General features: G+C 36.7%; 1 protein-coding gene across 6 annotated transcripts; it reads right to left on the reverse strand.

Moving 5' to 3' along the window:
- Positions 1–2,727: 2,727 nt before the first annotated feature.
- LOC128262294 (transient receptor potential-gamma protein) lies at positions 2,728–19,541 on the reverse strand. Of its 6 annotated transcripts, none has more exons than XM_052996461.1 (18): positions 19,480–19,541; positions 18,226–18,350; positions 14,016–14,058; positions 11,659–11,837; positions 11,226–11,594; positions 10,823–11,155; positions 10,589–10,771; positions 10,292–10,526; positions 9,885–10,180; positions 9,551–9,819; positions 9,251–9,367; positions 9,000–9,195; positions 8,733–8,927; positions 8,391–8,616; positions 7,955–8,320; positions 4,676–4,951; positions 4,495–4,613; positions 2,728–4,435 (listed from the first exon to the last, which is right to left on the reverse strand). In XM_052996461.1, the coding sequence occupies exons 5-18, from the start codon at positions 11,574–11,576 to the stop codon at positions 4,208–4,210; spliced, it is 3,390 nt and encodes a 1,129-aa protein (XP_052852421.1). In that variant the 5' UTR covers positions 11,577–11,594; positions 11,659–11,837; positions 14,016–14,058; positions 18,226–18,350; positions 19,480–19,541; the 3' UTR covers positions 2,728–4,207. The 6 variants fall into 6 exon arrangements, with proteins under 6 accessions (XP_052852421.1, XP_052852425.1, XP_052852419.1 ...); XM_052996465.1 differs by having other exon boundaries at positions 7,955–8,317; positions 19,417–19,540; XM_052996459.1 differs by having other exon boundaries at positions 19,417–19,540.
- Positions 19,542–20,273: the final 732 nt, after the last annotated feature.

Genomic DNA, 20,273 nt, shown 5'->3' on the forward strand with positions numbered 1-20,273 from the left:
GATTGTAGATAGCTGGTCAACAAATTGCACCAACTAAAGACACTCCTAAGTAGCTAAAAAGTAACCGAATTGTGAATGGTGGGGGGCGCTAAGGAAAGGGCGGAGGGCAAATGCAGAACGAATAATTAAACGAAAAGTATGAATTTATTAGACTACTAGCTACAAGTATTCAGTGCTGTATAATTGTTTTCCTGATCGCTCCAATCTACGCAGATATATATATATAAATATATATATATATATAAATATATATACAAACACATAGATATATGTAAAACTGCAGACGCTTCTTTCATTCTCACAACCTTTTTATACGAATTATAACACAATTTATTATAAACATATTATACGACAAGCAGAAATCGAGAAAACCAAGGCAACCCCAGTTGGGGCTGCTATATCCGCTGGCAATCCAACTGTTGCATTTCACAACTAAAACAACTAAATAAATTCAACCCGACACTTTTTCGTAGGCTGTCCCATGTGGCTATAGCAGCCCCCACTAGGCAAAGTGATTTATATTCCAATTATTATTATTTTTCTAATTAAATAAATTAAACTAAATGTAATTGTTTCTTTCCATAGCATTTAAAGTGAATTATACAAAACAGAATCTTATCTAAAAAATTATGAAAAATCGAAAAAAAAAAAATACACAAAACAAAACAAAACAAATGTTTGTTCATGTAAAGCATAAACATTTGCTTGATGCAAATTAAAAAAATTATATATATATATATATATATATATAAATAAATAAATAAATAAACTTAAATCAGAATCAAATGATAAATAAATGGAAATTATGTATGTTTCTATGTTTACAACTTATAAAAATTATTTGCAAAATATATATATATGAAACATTTAAAATAAATGCGATATACAAATATTAAAAATAAATCTTTTGTTTGTGTTTGTGGATTTTTCGTTAGGCTGGAAGGAATTTTTTTTTAGTTGTGAGTTTAATTTTGTAGGGTACTTTATAGACGTTAGCAAAAAATGTTCTTAACATTTTAGGGTTTTTATGTTGACTCATTCATTGTATCATCCTTTGTAAAACTGCAACATTTATTTTTTAACAAACGCCTTTTCTTATTTCTTTTAATTAACTCTTTCTTATCAACAATATGTTATAGCGATCAATACTTTAATTAATCAATACTTGATTGAATACTTCAAGTATTACCAAATCCCCAATATATTTTCCTAAGCATTTATTGCATGGACTCTTTATGGACCCCAGGCATATTCTCAGGATAGAGCACGTTCCGTTTGTCTTCTAAACGATCAACAATCCAGGGTGTGAAATTCAACTTAAATGCCAAGGTTGTCTTCTCACGCCTAATGAAACTGAGGCGAAGCTGTCCGGGATGAGAGGCCAATACATAGTCCTTCAAGAAAGTTCCTTAAAGAGAAAGTTTGTTCCATAGATCTTGGCGAAGAGACTGGAAAGAATTAAAGGTTACCAAAATAAAAGTGCAGGCGTTACAGAAGATCTGCGGAAAAGTCTATCCGGATTTGATAGGAAAATCATATCGTTGAAGCTTCAACGTATCTGCTCCAGATACCTTTACATCAAACACAATATCGATCAGTGTTGGACTACTGCTGCAAACAATTTTTGCACATATTTTCAACCAGCAGTGAATATTATGTTCTATGTAGAAGTATCTTGAACCGATCCGCTTAAGCTTCAACTATATTATATTCTTATCAATTCAGGATAAAGTTTTTGGCAGGACTTCTCGAAGGATTTACATTGTGGTATGTAGCGCCTGCAGGTTTTTTGATTATCTATAATTCCGTTCAGTTCACCTTCCAAGTTTCTGGCAAGTCTGTCTGTTGGCCTTCGATCCTGTCCAGCCTCGCCTGTGTTTTAATCCGGGTGAAAAAAAACGTGATCCAGTGCAGTTAAGCGGAATTTCCCACACTGGGTTGGTGCATCCTTCAGAACACACACCGAACGTTCTCGACCCTGAGAACCTGCCTGGAACCCATTAAGGTTTCATGCAAAATTTGCGAAAAAGAAAATGTTGACGATTTGAACAAACCCATCGTTGGTATGTTATTGTTGATAAATAAAGAACGGAAATTACTTCTGTTTATCCCCATCAGACTACGATTTTGACATAGCCCCAAGCACCCGTTAAATTGATTTCCAAGTTGGTGGTTATTTGAGGTTGTGCCAAAATCAAGATCTGATGAGATTAAACAGAATAGCATTTGGATTCAACAACCCAAAATGTATATAGTCAAACAATATTTGCAGTGTCAACATAGAGACTCTTGTGTGTAAATAAATTAAATTTCTAACTACGTATTCTTCTGCTTCCTTTTTGATTTGTTTTCATTGTTCTTAAAGCTTATTATCTTTTAAAAAAAATTTATTTATGATTATGTTCAAAAAGACCCTTTATTGTATGAAATTGTATGGACTTTTGAAAATTATCAAAACCCCCACCAGTTAAAAGAAAAAAACCCTAATAAAAATAAAAAGTTTGTTTTTATTCTTTGTATATTTTTTATATTAAAACTATGTTTTTTATTTTTATCGTTGCAAAAGCTGGCCAAAACACAGTAAGTAAGTACAGTAAAGATTAGTTTTAAAAGTGTAATTAAGCTTTATATATTGACAATTTTTTTTAGGTCTGAAAACTCATTCAAAGTAAGCCTCTGGAAATAGAATAAACTTTGAGCCACTCAAATAAAAAAATAAAACACGTTTCGATATATTTTATTAATTTATGTTTCCGTGCAAATAACAATTTTTATATTATTCTAACATTGTATTTGGTATTTCGTTTGCCTCCTTATATTGTTTTTAATTTTTTTTTTCTGGCAGCAGCAAAGATATGCGTTGCAAGTTGCAATTGTGCAACATATTTTTGCTGTTCCAATATAATGTATTTATATAAAATGCTATATGATATTCCTTGTTATTGTTTTCGTTGATATTTCGTATATTGTTCGTGTATTTTGTGTGGGTATTTGTCTACTTCAACGCAAAAAATCATCTAAAAATGTTGATTATTTATATTTGTTCATTTCTATATATATGTATATATTTAATATATGCTAAAATCTTCGTGTGTGTAGGCTATGGATATGCACATCTAAGTCCGGATATATATACCCATAAAATGCAAACACTTTAGTAGTATGCGATTCGATAATGGTTTGTTGTGTTGGTTAAAATCGGTGTATAAAATTGTGTTATCTTTTGGTTTATTTACTTATTTTGCTTTGCGTTTGCTTTTGTTTTGCTTTGCTTTACTGCTTTCTTGCATTCTTGCTTGCTTGCTTGCTGGAACAACAACAAATCCTTGGTTTCAAAATCCATTCTCTCAAATCAACAAATACACAGCGCTTCCCTCATTATGGGTACAGTACTTTTCAGTAATTTAATGTTTATCCAAAACTTATGTGTATAAAAAATATGTTTCATGCTAAGGCAACGTTCAACATCGATATGGGATAGTTTAGTATTCGTATTTGTATTTGTATTTGGTAAAGGACTTGGTTGGATCTATATTTCCAACTCGACTTTGAGTTGGTATTTTGTTTTTGGTGTAAAAGGTTTTTCTATAAAGCGATTGCATGATATGTGTGCTTCATGGTTCAGGTGGAGAATATTATCTTGATGCAAAGATGCTTTTGCGACACTTTTTGAACAGTTATTTGCATAAATGTTTCTTTTATTAATGATTTAAGGACATTTTTAATGGTGTTAAATTCGGACGACTGCTTTAGGATTAAAGTCATTATGGCCCATAATTGATTTAAGCTTCGGCTTGCCGAGGCTGATTAAATAGTTTGAAGTTGATTCGATAGTAAGATGAAAGGTAGAATATCTTAAGCGGATGTCTTGTAAATAAAGTTAATAGGATAGGTTGAGGTATAGGAAATATCGTTTCAGTAGTGCAAAGTAGTCGTTTCCGAGTTGCCCGTGTCGATTGGGTGTGCTAATTCGCTGAATGTTCTCTATATCTTGACATGGTGAGGTAATTTAAGATCTAGGCTGTGTTGGTTTAGGTATATCTTCCTTAGTTAGTTTTGCTCCACACTGGTTATGTCTTCATATCAAAAGTGTCAACAATGTGTATCTGTATAGTATCTAAGTGTATGCTTCAGGTGCGCCATCAACGTAGTTTAGCTGCTCTATCTTTGGTATTCTCTGTCCTCCCCCAAACTTTGCAAAACTTCCTCAGCCAATGGCTCCGGTGGTCGAAACGCAACTGGTGCTGATCAGCGGTTCCCTGGAGTTCACGGACGTATTGGATGGATCGATGGACAGCGTGAAGGTCGAGTTGGTCTCCACCGAGTCGTGTTGACTCTGGGTTTGCTCGTGCCGCCGTGGCTTGACCAACTGGGCCGGATTCTTGTGCTGCACTCCGGCCTCGGCTGCCGGATAGCTGGACACACGCTTCAGTGTCTGAAAGAAAATTATTTTTTTATTATTTCAGTTACACAATTTACCTCTATGCAACTTGCCTTATCATTTAGAATTTCAGCTGCATTTGTCGCTGCCACGGATTCGGTAACTGGGCAAATATTCTTGCTTGATGAGAACTTTTTACGTTTGCGCTTGAGGGCAGCAATGGCTGTCAGACCTAAATAAATATATATACATCACAAGGATGATCTGTGGAAGTACTATTAATTCGAAACCCACCACTTGTTGTGTGAAAGAAATGCGAGCCCACTCCCACGTGGGCTGATGGCGAATTGCTGGCTATAGAAATCGTTGGAGTTGGTGTAGACGTTGACGTGGAACTGGTTTCTCCGTTGTATCCGTATCCTTGCTGGGGCGAGTTCTGGGCATAGGTAACTCGCATTTGACCGTGAACTGGTGTCGCTGTGTGCGATGAGTTGCACACGGAGTCCTCAGATTTTGAACGGCCCAGCATTTTGCTCACGTTGCCAACCTTGGCCGCTTCTATTAAAGTACCTGCAAGCGAAAATTATAAGTTAAATTAATTCTAAAACAAAATTAGATATAAAAACCTAATACTAACTACTGTTGAAAACAACAATTAAAAAGTGGTTACACCATAAAAATTACAAAAAATCGACTCTAAATTACAAATCAAGTTTTAGACGCAGATTTTTAGAGACTAAACCAACAAGACTTTAAAGATATACAACTTTAAAATCGGAAGCCTGTAAATAGGGTTAAAGATTTAAAGCTGTAGGTTTTTTGGTTACATTTTAGCAAAGCCATTTTTGTGAAATTTAGAAAAGGTAATAAAATTAATAAAAATTCCAAAAAAAATTTACTCAAAATTACAAACCAAGCTTTAAACGCAGATTTTTAGAGACTAAAGCAACAAGACTTTAATGATATTAAATTTTAAAATCGAAAGCCTGCAAGTAAAGTTATGGATTTGAGGCTGTAGGTTTTTTGGTAACTTTTCAGCAAAGCCATTTTTCGAAAATTTAGAAAGGGGTTGCATCATAAAAATTACAAAATAACGACTCAAAATTACAAACTAAGTTTTAAACGCAGTTTTTTAGAGACTGAAGCCCCGATACTTTAAAGATATACCATTTTGAAATCGGATGTTTGCAAGAAAAATTATCGAATTAAAACTGCACGTTTTTGGTATCATTTTTACCTTGATTTTTTTTCGAAAATTAATTAAGAAGATATGTCAAAACATAAAATACCCAATATTTTAAAACAAAATTTAAATGCAAATATTTAAAGGCTTAAGCCACAAGAGTTTAAAGATATACAACTTTGAAATCGGATGCGTGAAAGAAAAGTTATGGAGTTTAAACTGCAGGTTTTTGGTCACTATTCTGCGAAGACGACTTTTTTTGGAGATTAAGAAAGGGGTTGCATCATAAAAATAGCGAAAAAACGACCCGAAATTACAAATCAAGTTTTAAACGCAGATTTCTAGAGAACTAAGCCACAAGACTTTTAAGACATAGCACTCCGAAATCTGATGCTTGAAAGAAAAGTTATAGAATTAACACTGTAGGTTTTTGGTCACTTTTCTGGAATGATATTTTTCGGAAATTAATTAGGGAGTTTTATCGTAAAAATAAATACATAAACTTTTTCAACAAAATTTAAATGCAGATTTTTAAAGGCTTAAGCCGCAAGACTTTAGAGATATGCCACTTTGACATCCGATGCCTGAAAGAAAAGTTATGGATTTTAAACTGAAGGTTTCTGGTCACTTTTCTGCATAGACGATTTATTCGGGGATTAAGAAAGGGGTTGCATCATAAAAATAGCGAAAAGTCGAGCCGAAATTACAAATCAAGTTTTAAACGCAGATTTTTAGAGAACTAAGCCACAAGACTTTTAAGACATAGCACTCCGAAATCTGATGCTTGAAAGAAAAGTTATAGAATTAACTAGTTTAGGTTTTTGGTCACTTTTCTGGAATGATATTTTTCGGAAATTAATTAGAGAGTTTTATCGTAAAAATAAATACTTAAACTTTTAAACAAAATTTAAATGCAGATTTTTAAAGGCTTAAGCCGCAAGACTTTAGAGATATGCCCCTTTGACATCCGATGCCTGAAAGAAAAGTTATGGATTTTAAACTGAAGGTTTCTGGTCACTTTTCTGCATAGACGATTTATTCGGGATTAAGAAAGGGGTTGCATCATAAAAATAGCGAAAAGTCGAGCCGAAATTACAAATCAAGTTTTAAACGCAGATTTCTAGAGAACTAAGCCACAAGACTTTAAGACATAGCACTCCGAAATCTGATGCTTGAAAGAAAAGTTATAGAATTAACTACTTTAGGTTTTTGGTCACTTTCTGGAATGATATTTTTCGGAAATTAATTAGGGAGTTTTATCGTAAAAATAAATACTTAAACTTTTTAAACAAAATTTAAATGCAGATTTTTAAAGGCTTAAGCCGACAAGACTTTAGAGATATGCCACTTTGACATCCGATGCCTGAAAGAAAAGTTATGGATTTTAAACTGAAGGTTTCTGGTCACTTTTCTGCATAGACGATTTATTCGGGATTAAGAAAGGGGTTGCATCATAAAAATAGCGAAAAGTCGAGCCGAAATTACAAATCAAGTTTTAAACGCAGATTTTTAGAGAACTAAGCCACAAGACTTTTAAGACATAGCACTCCGAAATCTGATGCTTGAAAGAAAAGTTATAGAATTAACACTGTAGGTTTTTGGTCACTTTTCTGGAATGATATTTTTCGGAAATTAATTAGGGAGTTTTATCGTAAAAATAAATACTTAAACTTTTTAAACAAAATTTAAATGCAGATTTTTAAAGGCTTAAGCCGCAAGACTTTAGAGATATGCCACTTTGACATCCGATGCCTGAAAGAAAAGTTATGGATTTTAAACTGAAGGTTTCTGGTCACTTTTCTGCATAGACGATTTATTCGGAGATTAAGAAAGGGGTTGCATCATAAAAATAGCGAAAAAGTCGACCCGAAATTATAAATCAAGTTTTAAACGCAGATTTCTAGAGAACTAAGCCACAAGACTTCTAAGACATAGCACTCCGAAATCTGATGCTTGAAAGAAAAGTTATAGAATTAAAAAAGGGGTTGCATCACAAAAATTGCGAAAACTCGAACCGAAATTACAAATCGAGTTTTAAACGCAGATTTTTAGAGACTAAAGCAAAAAGACTTTAAAGATATAAAACTTTAAAATCGGAAGCCTGCAAGTAAAGTAATAGATTTAAAGCTGAAGTTTTTTTGGTTACTTTTCAGCAAAGCCATTTTTCGAAAATTTAGAAAAGGGTTGCTTCATAAAAATTCTAAAAAAAAATGTACATAAAATTACAAACAAAGCTTTAAACGCAGATTTTTAGAGACTAAAGCATCAAGACTTTAAAGATATAAAACTTTAAAATCGGAAGCCTGCAAGTAAAGTTATGGATTTGAGGCTGTAGGTTTTTTGGTAACTTTTCAGCAAAGCCATTTTTCGGAAATTTTGAAAACACGTACCCCATCTTTTCTTGTGTCCCGCAATTCGCTTGTTGTACGGCTTCAGGGCGGACTTGTTGTACTTGGTTACCTGGCCGCCGGAGATCATGGCCGCCCCTTGAGCGCCTGGGGAAGCAGTGGGCGAGGTCGGGGACTCCGATCCCCCGCCTCCACTTCCGGCTTGACTCTGCTGGCGCTTGTGCATAAAGTTCGGCGTGAAGAGGGTGGACAGTGTGGAGCTGAGGATCTCGTGCTGGTTGTCATAGTTATCCAGCGAGGTGGAGAACTCGGCAACCGGAGCCAGCGATCCCGTGGAGCCGGGCGGCGCTATATTGAAGCCCTTCATCAGGCGGCGTTCCTTCTGGCGGTTCTTCTTGCCACCACCTCCTGTGGGCCAAAACGAGAACCCATTTAAATAGAGGTTTGTTAGTAACTCCGATCGAAATTCAGCGCTTACCACCACCTTGACCAGCCGACACATTCGTGTCCATGCCGCTGTTCTTGAGTATTTCCACCAATTCGCACCGAAAGGCGGATATATCCTGCTTGATCTCGTTCACATCGTCCTCGGTGACGCCCTGGGATTCGGCCTTCCGCTGCTCCACGGTAACATACCGCCTCACCAGGTTCCGCATTATCTGCTGGTACTTGAAGTCCCGATCACTGGCCTGCTGTGCCTTACGCTGCAGGAGATGGCAGAATAGGAAGGGTTATTTCAAGAACAAATTAAAAATCTTAACTATTCTATTTAAGCTAATTTTTCAATTATAGAATTTCAATAACAAGTTCAAAGACTTACTCTTATTGTCTTTAGGTGCTCCCGTCGGGCGGCAGAAGATCCGCTGCAGAAAACGCGACGCATCCAGCCAATTCCATACCAAATCGACTTTGGAGTCGGTATTATGTTAAAAGGCGGTGGGCAGGTTCCGCCCTCCTCAAAGTAGCTAATCCAGAGTTTTGAACGAGCAAATTTCCACTCGACATCAGCACGTTCCTTAGTAAGTCAAATAAAAGTACATTGTGTTGGTTTATGAACAGGTAGCTAAAAAAAATGCAAAACACCCACCGAAATCAGTTGATACGAATGATTCATCATGGCAATGAGCAGGTTGAGTAGTACCACAATATTAATGACCGAGTAGGTGCCAAACATCAGCATGCCCCAGAATCTAGTGAAGATTTTGATGCCATCCAACTCAAAGCTGTCCAAATCTATCAGGCCGAAGACGGCCCAGAAAAGAGTTTGCGTGGTCTCAAATAAACTGAAAGAAAATTAATTGAAAACTTATTTAATTAATTAATTTATAATTAACTTACTTGGAGAACCTGCGCCACACAATGCACGCATTTGGGTCATTTGTACCGTTCATGTTAAGAAGAGCACTCATGGGTGAAACCTCAGGACAACGTTTCTTTTCCAGATCAGCGTAGTACCTAAAAAACAATTATTAAAAATAAAACATAAATTAAGGCATTTAGGTTATAAGGTAAGTAAGGTATATGAAAAATAAAGTAAATAATTTTAAAACAATATTGTCAATTCTAAATATACGTTTGGTCTTTACAAGATCTACAATTTATAAGATAGTTTTTTCTCTATTTCTGTTATTAACTAACCACAGCAGCTGGTTGAGACCACTTCCGAAAGCGAAAAGGACGAGGACATATAAAAAGAAGAACTTCATGATGTCCATCACCATCCGGGACAGCGACACCTGCAGTGGCCCCAGATGCGGATTCACCGAGAATATATAAACCAGCTTGAGGCTACTGAAAATGTTCGCCGCACTGAACAGGCCCTCCGATATCAGCATCGGATCCCAGGCGTCCCATCGCTCGCGCGGCAGATCCGTGGCATGCGAGTTGTATATCATCTCCTTTTGCACCTGTAATACAATAATAAATAACAAATATTTACAAATAGAAACTACATTTTGGTAATTTAATTTACCTGAAAAAAGGATACGACTCGCAAAGCCACCGTGGCCACGTATAAGGAGTTCGTGACAAAGTCGATCACATTCCACATATCGTTGAGATACTCCTGCAGACCCACGTCCCACAGCTGCTTCACCTCGCTCCAGATGAGGCCGCTGACCCAGGCCAGGATAAGCCACTCGATGAAGGTCGGCTTGGCTCCTCGCTTCGTGGGCAACTCCTCCACTTTGTTGAGCATTCCCGAGGAGTCCGCAAAGAACCAGCCGCCGATGAAGGTCTCGATCCTTTGGGAGGCCAGCATCAGAAGAACTGCCATGAAGATAATAATATTAATTGGAACATTTATATACTATATACATTTATATATATTATTATATTACATATTATATATTTTCAACGCTTTCTTTTAACTTTACTTACACAGAAAGGTGAAGTATGAGGCGCTGTGACAGATGAACTTGATGAAGGGTTTGCGCATCGTTTGGCCAATGCTAGAGTAGGGTGCCAGGATATAGGCCAGCGAGAAGATGGGGAACATGATCCCGATCCTGATGATGTCCACCGCTTGCAGGGCCATGTTCTTCCTCCGAAAACCAGGCAATCCTTCGTACCAAATGCTTGCCAGCAACTGTTGCACATTTGAATGGGCCACGAACTGGATAGGATTACAAATACTGTATCACATTTTTTGATCAGACTTTAAGATAATTAACCCACCTTTTTCTGGCGCAGCTTGATGGCCAGTTTCAGGCGGTTTAAATGCATTCGTTCCCCATGCTCGTAAACCGGACCGGTGGGATCATGGTTGAGCAGGATCTCCAGCTCGTGGGAGGTGCGAGTGTGGTCCAGCAGGGCGGTGGCAAAATCCTGGCACTGTTTGCGCAGTTCCTGGTACTCGTTCTGCAGAAAAATGTATTAGAAGTAGATATAAGCACTAGCTTCAGAACCCACCTTAAATTCGTGCTCGAGGAAGCTGAGCCGTCGCAGCTCCCAGGACAGCTCGAAAGCCGTGAGGATGGGGTCCTTGGAGGAGAGTGCTATCAAACTGGGACTGGCCAATGCCCGGTAGGCGTTGATGCGGGATCTCGAGTGCCTCAGCGAATCCTCCTGTCGCGACTGGACGCACTCATCGCAGCCACATCGCACATCGTGGGGCATGGGCAGCACGGCTCCTCGGTCCAGCAGGATCTTGATGATCTCATAGTTGTCGCGGTGTGCCGCCAGGATCAAGGGCGTTATGTCCGGCGTGAAGGTCGACGTATCCTCTGAGGCGGACTCCCAGCTCTGAAGGTAAAAACAATATAAATAATAAATAATATAATAAATATATAAGTAAATTTCTTAAAATCCTCACATGATTGCCCTCGCTGTGGAAAGTGACGTTTTCGTGGTCGAGCAGCACCTCCACGGCCTCCACAAATTCCTCAGAGATGGAATGCAGCAGTGCGTCCTTCGTGTCCACATTGTAGTTAATCAGCAGCTCCACCATCTCCAGGTTCTCGTTGTCAATGGCCATCAGCAAGGCCGTGCGGCCCAACGGATCAACGCAGTTCACGTTGATATATTCCGTATCCTGGGCCTTCTGCAGCATCCTGCGAGTGCCGGCCATATCGCCCCTCTCCACAGCCAGAAGGAACTTCTTCTCCTCCAGCGTTAGCTGTCGGATCTCCTGATGCGGCCGGATCGTGTTCTCCTCCTCCATCATGCCGTGGATGCTGTGACGCTGATATAATGATACGATCGGTTATTAGCACATATTTTCAGTGGGAAAACCCATTTTAGCCCACCTTGACCCGCCTGGCCGGCTCAATCTGCACCGCGATGTGACCACTGCCGCTGCTCTCGCTGCCCAGCTTCTTCTCGGCACTGTCCGCCGCATCGGCGCCATTCTTGATCTTATTGAGGATGGGGGCCAGCACCGATTTTCGGCGTGCTGGACTCACAAAGTGCAGCTTTTTTCCGTCGTCTAAACGAAATCAAAAACATTATATATGTGATGATAAGGCTTATAGGTGTTTAAAAAAAAGGATATTATAAAGTCCAAAAAAATTTTTGGTTTTAAACTTTTTTCTTTTGCATAAAGTTGATCAAGAATTATGTTTGACAAAAGTTCCATAAGAACTTTTTGAAAAATATATATTTTGAATTCTCTTATTAAGGGTTGATTCGAAAACATACGATCTTTTAAAACGAATAATATTCATATATTTATAGATAAGTTGTAAATAAATAAATAAATAAGTAAAGACTGCACTACTTAAACAAATAAAATAAAAACATATATCCATAAATATAAATGTAGAAAAAATTAAATAACTACAAAATTGTATTGCATGAAATAGACCTTATTATAATAATTATGTATAGTTTTTTTAATAAAAAACTAAAAGCTTTTTCGAAATAAAGCATAATTTCCATAGATCGGTCAACAACATTTTTTTTAAAGATTTAGGTAAATAAAATTTCTTTTTTATAATTTTACCCAGCCAGTTTTGAAAGAAAGCATAAATTCCATGCATCGGCTGTAGTTACTGCTAACCACACAGATGTCGGACACAGATAATCCGGTTATTTTCAACCCCAGGCGACCTTGAACAGGACTCACACGCACACAGACAGACGGATGTTGTTCAAGGATACATTTCCCTGGCAATCATCAAATTGCGATTAAAAAGAATTTTCTCTGATTTTTGATAGCCTTGGGGTGTAATCGTTATCGTTATCATGGCTGTGTGATAAAATAATAATTCTCAGAGCCAAAGCACAAAAACAAATGACGAAGGGGAGAGCGTAAAATCAAAAACAAACACGCGGCGTATACACGATATGCGGTGGGTTGCAGGGTTGAATCAAAAATCTGGGTCAGTTATTGCCAGCCTTTTTTTTTGTTTTTGTTTTCATATTAAAATGCAATGTGTGCATGTGTGGTTCGATGTGTTGTCACTTTTTGGCATTTAATTTCAAATGACATTGGTAGCATCGGCAGCCAAACAAACACCAAACTAAACCACTCCCACTATTCACATGCGCCCCAAAAATTGCAAGCATATTTGCATAGCCCTCGACTCGGGTTTCATTCAAACACTTTCACGATTTTTTGGAGTGCCTAACGATACTTTGAAAAATTCTATAGACTATTATTTTCTATTATTTCCTTGTCATTTGGGAATGCAAAATAAAAATAGCCAAATCTTAATTATGTTTATTATATAATGTTGGTTCTGGTTTTATTTAAAACATATATTATTGATTATTTATTTAAACTCTTTTGAAATGTATGGTTTCGTTAAAAACTTATAAAAGAAGTTTTAGTCTACCAAAATTTTAAACATTTTAAATTAAAATGGTCCCACTTTAGCAAGCTGAAAAGTTACAGACAAGGCAAAGTCGCTTTTTTTTGCCTTCCACGTGCGTTGAACTTTCATTGATTGTACCTACAACACTTGCAGACACATACAGGACATTCACACACCTTATATTAACGTATTCCTTTGAGTGCCTTGGTGTGAGTCTGCGCAGGACTTAACCTAGGCAACTTTCTTTTAGGTTGTCGTAGGTCGCGGGCTCACGTAAGCCATGCTGAAAGCTAGGAAAATGGCGTCGGCAGTGCCGCCATTTTGCACACAAGCAGGCAGCACTCACACATGCAAGCGAGCACCCATACAACCAAAGATAATCTTTTCACGGCTGGCATACTAATCACAGGCAAGACCCATCGGAATGCTATCGATTGACCTGAAAACTCGGACCACACACAGCTCCAATTGCAATTTAAATTCCTGCTGATATCACAGCTGCTTAGGTTGGTATTTATTATTTAGATCCACTGAAAGCTAAGTAAGTAACGAAGCTGCTAAAACGCAAGGCCGTTAAGAAATCCTGTTGGTTTAAGTTTTAAATATTTTAATAAAATATTTAAATAATTTAAATATTTAATTAATAATAATTATTTAAATAATTTAATTTAATTGATTGATTTAATTGATTATGATAATCTATCATACATTTATAACTAGTAATAATTTTAAACTTAACTAACTGATTCCCCTTAACTACGACATTGTCTTTACTTTGGTGGCACTTACGTTGCCTATACGTAATGTGGATAGATGATAACAATTTTTTTTCAAAATTAATGACTTACCTTCGCCTTCTTCGCCCGCTTTCGCATCGCTCCATTTCGACAACTGCAACGGGGATAAAATAAGCAAGCAGTTAGTTAGTTAGTATAGCTGCTAGTATTATTAGTAAAACAACGAAAAAGAAGATTATCAAGTAAGCAACTACAAACTTGCTTAGTTATTAAATATCAAAACATTAATAGATTATATTCATAACTTTTTGAAATTTTTGCATTAGTAATTATAGCAAAAATATTTTTTGAAATTTACTGATAAATATCGTTTTTTGTGATGTTTTTACTTACTTTTCTTTTTTCAAAGTTTATTTTAAATCATTTTTAATCATTAGCTATGATTTTGTGATTTTAAAACTAAACTAACGATTTTTTCAAGGCATTTTTAAAACTTTTCTATTAAACTTTAAAAGGAATAAATTAAGTTTAAAATAAAATATAATTAAACTTTATTTTGAGTCCCTATTAAACTTTAGTGAGTACAAAATAAGTTTAACCTGTTGGAATGGTTATTTGCTCTTAAATTAAATTTCTTTTAATCCATAATCGAAAATTTGCCAGGCACACAAATTGATAAATTCCGCCTTGAACATTTTGCCGAATTTCCTGCGCGAATTAGACCTTGGCGGCAGATCACCTCTGCAGGTGCGCTTCCTGTCAGCCACCGAAAACAAACCGAGGACCTTGACACACAGTGGAAGCTGCAGCCAACGGCGGATAATTAAATGTCAAGATTGCAAGTAACAACAACGCGGCGGTTAAGGTGAAAGCGGGGGTTAAACTTCTGCAGCATTTGTTGTTGCCTTCATGGATGACCAAACAAGCAGCCACAAAACATGAAGCCACCCACCCTCACAGTCAGTGGTGGGGATATAAAATGCGCCCAGAATACACAGAGAGAATATGTAGGACACTTGGCAAGAAAAGTATTTTAAAAATAAACATACCTACCGAACGAAAGTGTTCCCTTTTCGAGAGAGAGAACTGTATAATATAACGTACAAAATATTTTTTGTTTTTGCAAGACTATGCTAAGAGAGTATGCACTCTGAGTGTACAATTAAATTAGATAAGTCAATAACAAAGAAACGAAAAAGATCGGAACTGGGATATCATTTTTTCTTTCTGTGGAGATGAGCGAGCGAGATTCAGGTTCAGGTTTGTCGCCTCACCTCCGGCGAAGGCTGCACTTATGTACATATGTACATCCGCCAACCGCTTCTTCGGAGGCTGCAGAAGCAAGGGGAGTGGCACTACGAGAGGCGGGAGTGGGTGGCATAAATCTGACATATATGCCTCGAGTGTCCTTGTGGCGGGCAACAAACGCCAACGACTTGTGGCTCCACACACACAGTGCGTGTCCTTGCGAAATTCTGCAGGCAAAGACAACGTCGAGGACGAACAGCAACAATAATGGCAACAACATCTTCAGCAAAAGCTACAGCAATAGAGAAAGTATCAAGACAACCCAACAAACACTCCACAAAACGGCAGTCTCGACCCACAAAAATATTTTGCATTCTACACTGTCTAATTAGTTCTAAAATATTTCTGAAAAAGTATACAAAGGTATGACAACATTTTGTTTTTAGAAAATTTTGCTGAACTTAGTATATTGTTATTTAAACTGAACAAGATTGAAGGTTTAATTATTACTGAATAAGTCTTAAGAAATTATAAAATTCCAATAGAACTAAAGAGTTTGACAGTATTTATCCCTTATCACAGACTTAGTTTTATGAGCTTATTATTAAGTTTTATTAGTTTTTATGAACAGGGAAACAAAAAATGCTTGTTTTTGTTTCTAAATTCTAAAAGTCTATTGCAAAGGGTACCAAAAGAATCCTCTTCACTTTCGGAGCATCTTAACTTTGTTTTCATTCTGTTTTTGCTTGCGGCAGTAACTTGAGTCTGAAGATGAGGCTGAAGATGCCAAGGCAACGCCAACTACTTGGAACCCATTTTACCCCATTCACCCTCAATTTTTGTCGGAGAAGGCCAAGCGCGAACTGCTTGAGAAACAGTTCAAAGTACAGGGGTGCTGCCGTATAAATCAAAACTCAATGTGGGGAAGGCACAACACAACATTTTCCTGTGGAAATGCATGTCGGCATTACGTATTCGCCGTGTTGTTAGCAATTAAGGCGAACTTAGCGAACAGCTGTTGTTGCCATTCGTGTTGTTGTTTTGTGCTGCAGCTGTTCGCCACTGTCCTTGAGCGCCTTCTAATTGAGGGCACTGCACTCGCCTGCGGTGACCCCAAGGCACCCCCAATTCCCTCCCCTTCACCCCTTTCGTTTGTGGGCTTTGTTTGTGCTTAAAAGCAGTTTAACTGTCAACCACCCTGCAACTTCCCCTTCAGTTTTACACAAATATGGCCAGAATAAGAGAAGTAACACTAACTGTGTATATAGATTTTATACCTTTTTTGAAAATGCAAATTAAAATTAAGAAACTGGGAAATCAAGTTACCCAATTAAGTCACCGAAATAAATCAGCTTGTTATTCGATTTAGGATCAATTGCTCAACTATTATTTTTACCTCCACAGTATTTCTGCGAGGATTGTTATAGTTGCACTTGTGTGCAGTGGGGTATGTGCGTTTGTGTGTGTTAGTATCCATGTTTGTGTGTCTGCTTTTGTTGGGGGTGCTACATGCAAATGAATCAAATTTCTTGCATATGTTCGCCTTTGCATTCGCATTTGTGCTTCTGTTTGTTTGTTTATTTGCATGGAACAACTCAAATGTGTGCACCCTACACAAATACTAATGCCGGCGAAAACACATACCATTGCACACCTGAAAGTAGGTTAACTCGTTTTTACGGTTCAATTTTTACAGTAATGCACGAAACGCGACAAGCGCAAAAAGACAGAGAAAAATGTTCTTAAGGACTACTTTATGAAACTATATGGGCAAGAACGTTGGTACGATTTTTAATATATAACTAGCAATCTTTAAAATCGAACCAACAGAAGTTTAACTATACAAGGCCAATAGATTTCTTTTGCAACATTTTAAGAAATAAATCTTGAAACTACCTTTTAGGCAACTTTCATACAAAATATTTCTGTGTTCACTGGTTCAAAATAATATTTCAAATTATTCCAATAAATATTTCATGAGGTTATTGACCGCTCATTTTATTTGGCTTCTTATTTTGAAGATTATGATTCCCACATTGACTATCTTAAGTGTTTTCCAATTACTTTTTAGTGAAAATCAGTTTCCATTTAATTATAATTAGTTTGACTAATTTTTATTAAGAAGATTTCATTCTGGTAAGCTTCAAGAATATTTTGCTATAAAAATAATTATGGCAAAATGAGACAAGAACAGTTCGATATAACAATAAAATAAGGGGAATAATTGAAATAATTTGAAAGCCTGTTTATCTGTTTTATGTTCGTGCCAAATGAAAAATCCAAGTGATACCAACTGTATTAATCCCACAAAAACGTGTTCGCTTGTTAATGCCACATTATAAGCTAATCAATCATGTTTATTGACCTCTCCCCGTTTAAATTAATAAAATCAAACACAAGTTTCGAGTGCAACAACTTCAGCTAGCACAGAAACAGAAAATATATAAAAAGTATCTCGGTTCAGTGCGACCTTCTCCCCTTCCTCAATAAAACCCCTGCATCGAGCAGCTTGGTAATCGAGAAACTGGCACAAGTGGACACTGAAGAGTCATCGACAGAACGATGATGGGGATGCAAATGCCGACGAGAATGGGAATGGAAATGAGGGTGAGGACCCACCTGGACAAAGGGTCAAAGGCCACTGGGCAAACAATGGCAGAAGACCAGCAACAAAGTAATAATCCTTACCAACAACCAACTCAATCCCCCCTTTATTTAAACAGCAAACAAAAAATGTACAAAATTCGTTTAAAAATAAACATATTGAATGATAACTGAAATTCTTCAAATCGTTTTATTTTGTTTTAAACAGTTATTACAAATTATCCGCAAACTAGATTTTATTACCAAGGTTTTAAAAACTAGAGGATAAGGTTTCATACTAACGCTATAAGTTAAAAACCTTTTTTTTTAATCGAAGATTTCCGGAACAATAATATGTATATTTTGTATGTTTAGAGGACATTTATAGCTTATTTCAATCTTTAAAGATCTGACAACAAACAAGCTAACAACATTTCAAGTCATTTTAAAGATAAATATTTTTCTCTGTAGTAGATACGCCTTCACTCACCTTGAGTTGAGATTTCCTCTTGAGGGCGGCTATTGAACGAGTTTGCTGTCGTAGAACCTCCAGTGCAGCAACGAGGTCAGAGGTCGAATATCAAAACGAAATCGAAAACTGATTCTGGCAAAAAACTGAAATCATTGGGAAGAAAATCAAAAAAAACTCTGAAACTTTCACGAAATCGTATTTTGATTTTCAATATGTGCTTTTCCGAAATTATATATACTCTTGCAAAATGTGGCATACCCAGAAATATTGAAGAACCCACAATTAAGAATATAATTCTAATTTTCTTTTTTTTATTTAACATGTATTTAGATAAAAAAAATTTTTTTTATATTATTTAGTAACTAATATAATAATTTGTATATTTTGTTTTTTTTTAAGATTTCCAAATTGCAAGAACATTTTATTTTGAAACGTTTCCAGCATTTTCTTTAGATTTCCCCGATTCCTATTTCTTAAGCTGTTTACGTATGCATGAGGAACGACGCGAAAAAGATGAAAAACATATCGTTTGAATTATAAACAATTGGAAGCGAAAATGGCTTTCAATAATTTCGAATAATTTTCATGATTGCATCGTTTGGCTTTAATTGCACGTTTTGACTGACTAATGAGTGGGTGATGGAGGATAAGTTAATTTTGAGATTTAAGAATATTTAAAAATAATTGCTTATATTTGGGGTTTCTCTTTCACTTGGTATAACCTTGCGCAATTTGAAATTTTGAAGTCGGTGGGTGGGGTTTTCCACTGCATACTTCCGTTACGTGCCGTGCAACCGGAAGTGCACACACACAAACACACAGACCAACACCAACACACTCAAGTGCATGGGGGTCCTTATTTATATATATTACTTCAATGGTTTGGTAACTTTCAAGAGGGTGTTTGACCCATAAATGAATTTATGCCAATTTAGAAAGGCAAACACAATTGTGGGTGAAGGAAAGCACTGAGCAAGAGGGGGTTAAGCGTGGGCGGGGGCGTTGGCTAACCAATTAAAACATGTTTTTTTTGTTTTGTGAGGGGATGTTTATTTGTAAGATATCCCCTGGTGTTGGAAACAAGGGGCAGCATAACCGGATATATTTGTGCAATTAGTTTAATGGCCTAGACACCAACACCAACACAAACACACACACACACACACATAGTTAAGGGACAAGCCCTTTTTTTTTTCATTTGAACATTACTTTCTTTCCTCTAGCTAAACGTTTGACTTGAGCCAAACTAAATTATGTTTTTTTTTTATTCACTTTAATAATTATAAATATTTTTCGGCTGCGCGCTGTTTTTCCGAGTTTTCCGTGCGCCTTGGCCAGCAGTCGACTTGCAACTGAGCGAGTGAAAAAGTCGAAACAGCTGAAAAACTGCAAGGACTCCCGATCCCAAAACCGAATCTTACAGCCCAGACGAACTCTGAACCGAGTTTAAATGGCTAAGGGGGTTTGAGATTCCATTGAATGGTGGCCCCAAAAACTCAATGAAAACGTCAAGCCGGCTGCAGGCGATGCAGGGCGCATGTGTCCTGTAGTAAAACGGCGGCAAGGATAATGAACCCTAGCAATTGCAGGTCGCTGCATGGGGGTTAAACAAGGGTGAGTGGAGGCCCCAAATTCTTACCCTCTTGATTAATCTATTTTGTATTAAAATTTAAACTTCCACCCTCAGTAAAGTTAATTTAAAAATTTTTCATGACTTGACATTTTAAAAATAACCGCGCACTTAAAGACATTTTTGTACCTTTACCAACACTATTTTCGGCTGCCAACGGATTTCTTTAGAGATGAGCGGCTTGGCTACACTTTGATAATATATAACTAAATGCTCTAATATTTTAAGCCAAATCTTAATGTGTGTAATTATGAAATTATTAGAAAAAATATACACACGTTTTTAAAAAAATAGTCCTTAAATCTTAAGTTTAAGATTCATTTTAGGTAATTATAATATTAAACCTTAAAAAATCAAATTATTAAACAGAAACAAATTTTTTTGGTAGTACCAGTTAATGGATTTCTAAATCTAAAGATACTTTTTAAACATTACA

Source organism: Drosophila gunungcola, unplaced genomic scaffold (assembly GCF_025200985.1).
Source record: "Drosophila gunungcola strain Sukarami unplaced genomic scaffold, Dgunungcola_SK_2 000001F, whole genome shotgun sequence".
NCBI lineage: Eukaryota > Metazoa > Arthropoda > Insecta > Diptera > Drosophilidae > Drosophila > Drosophila gunungcola.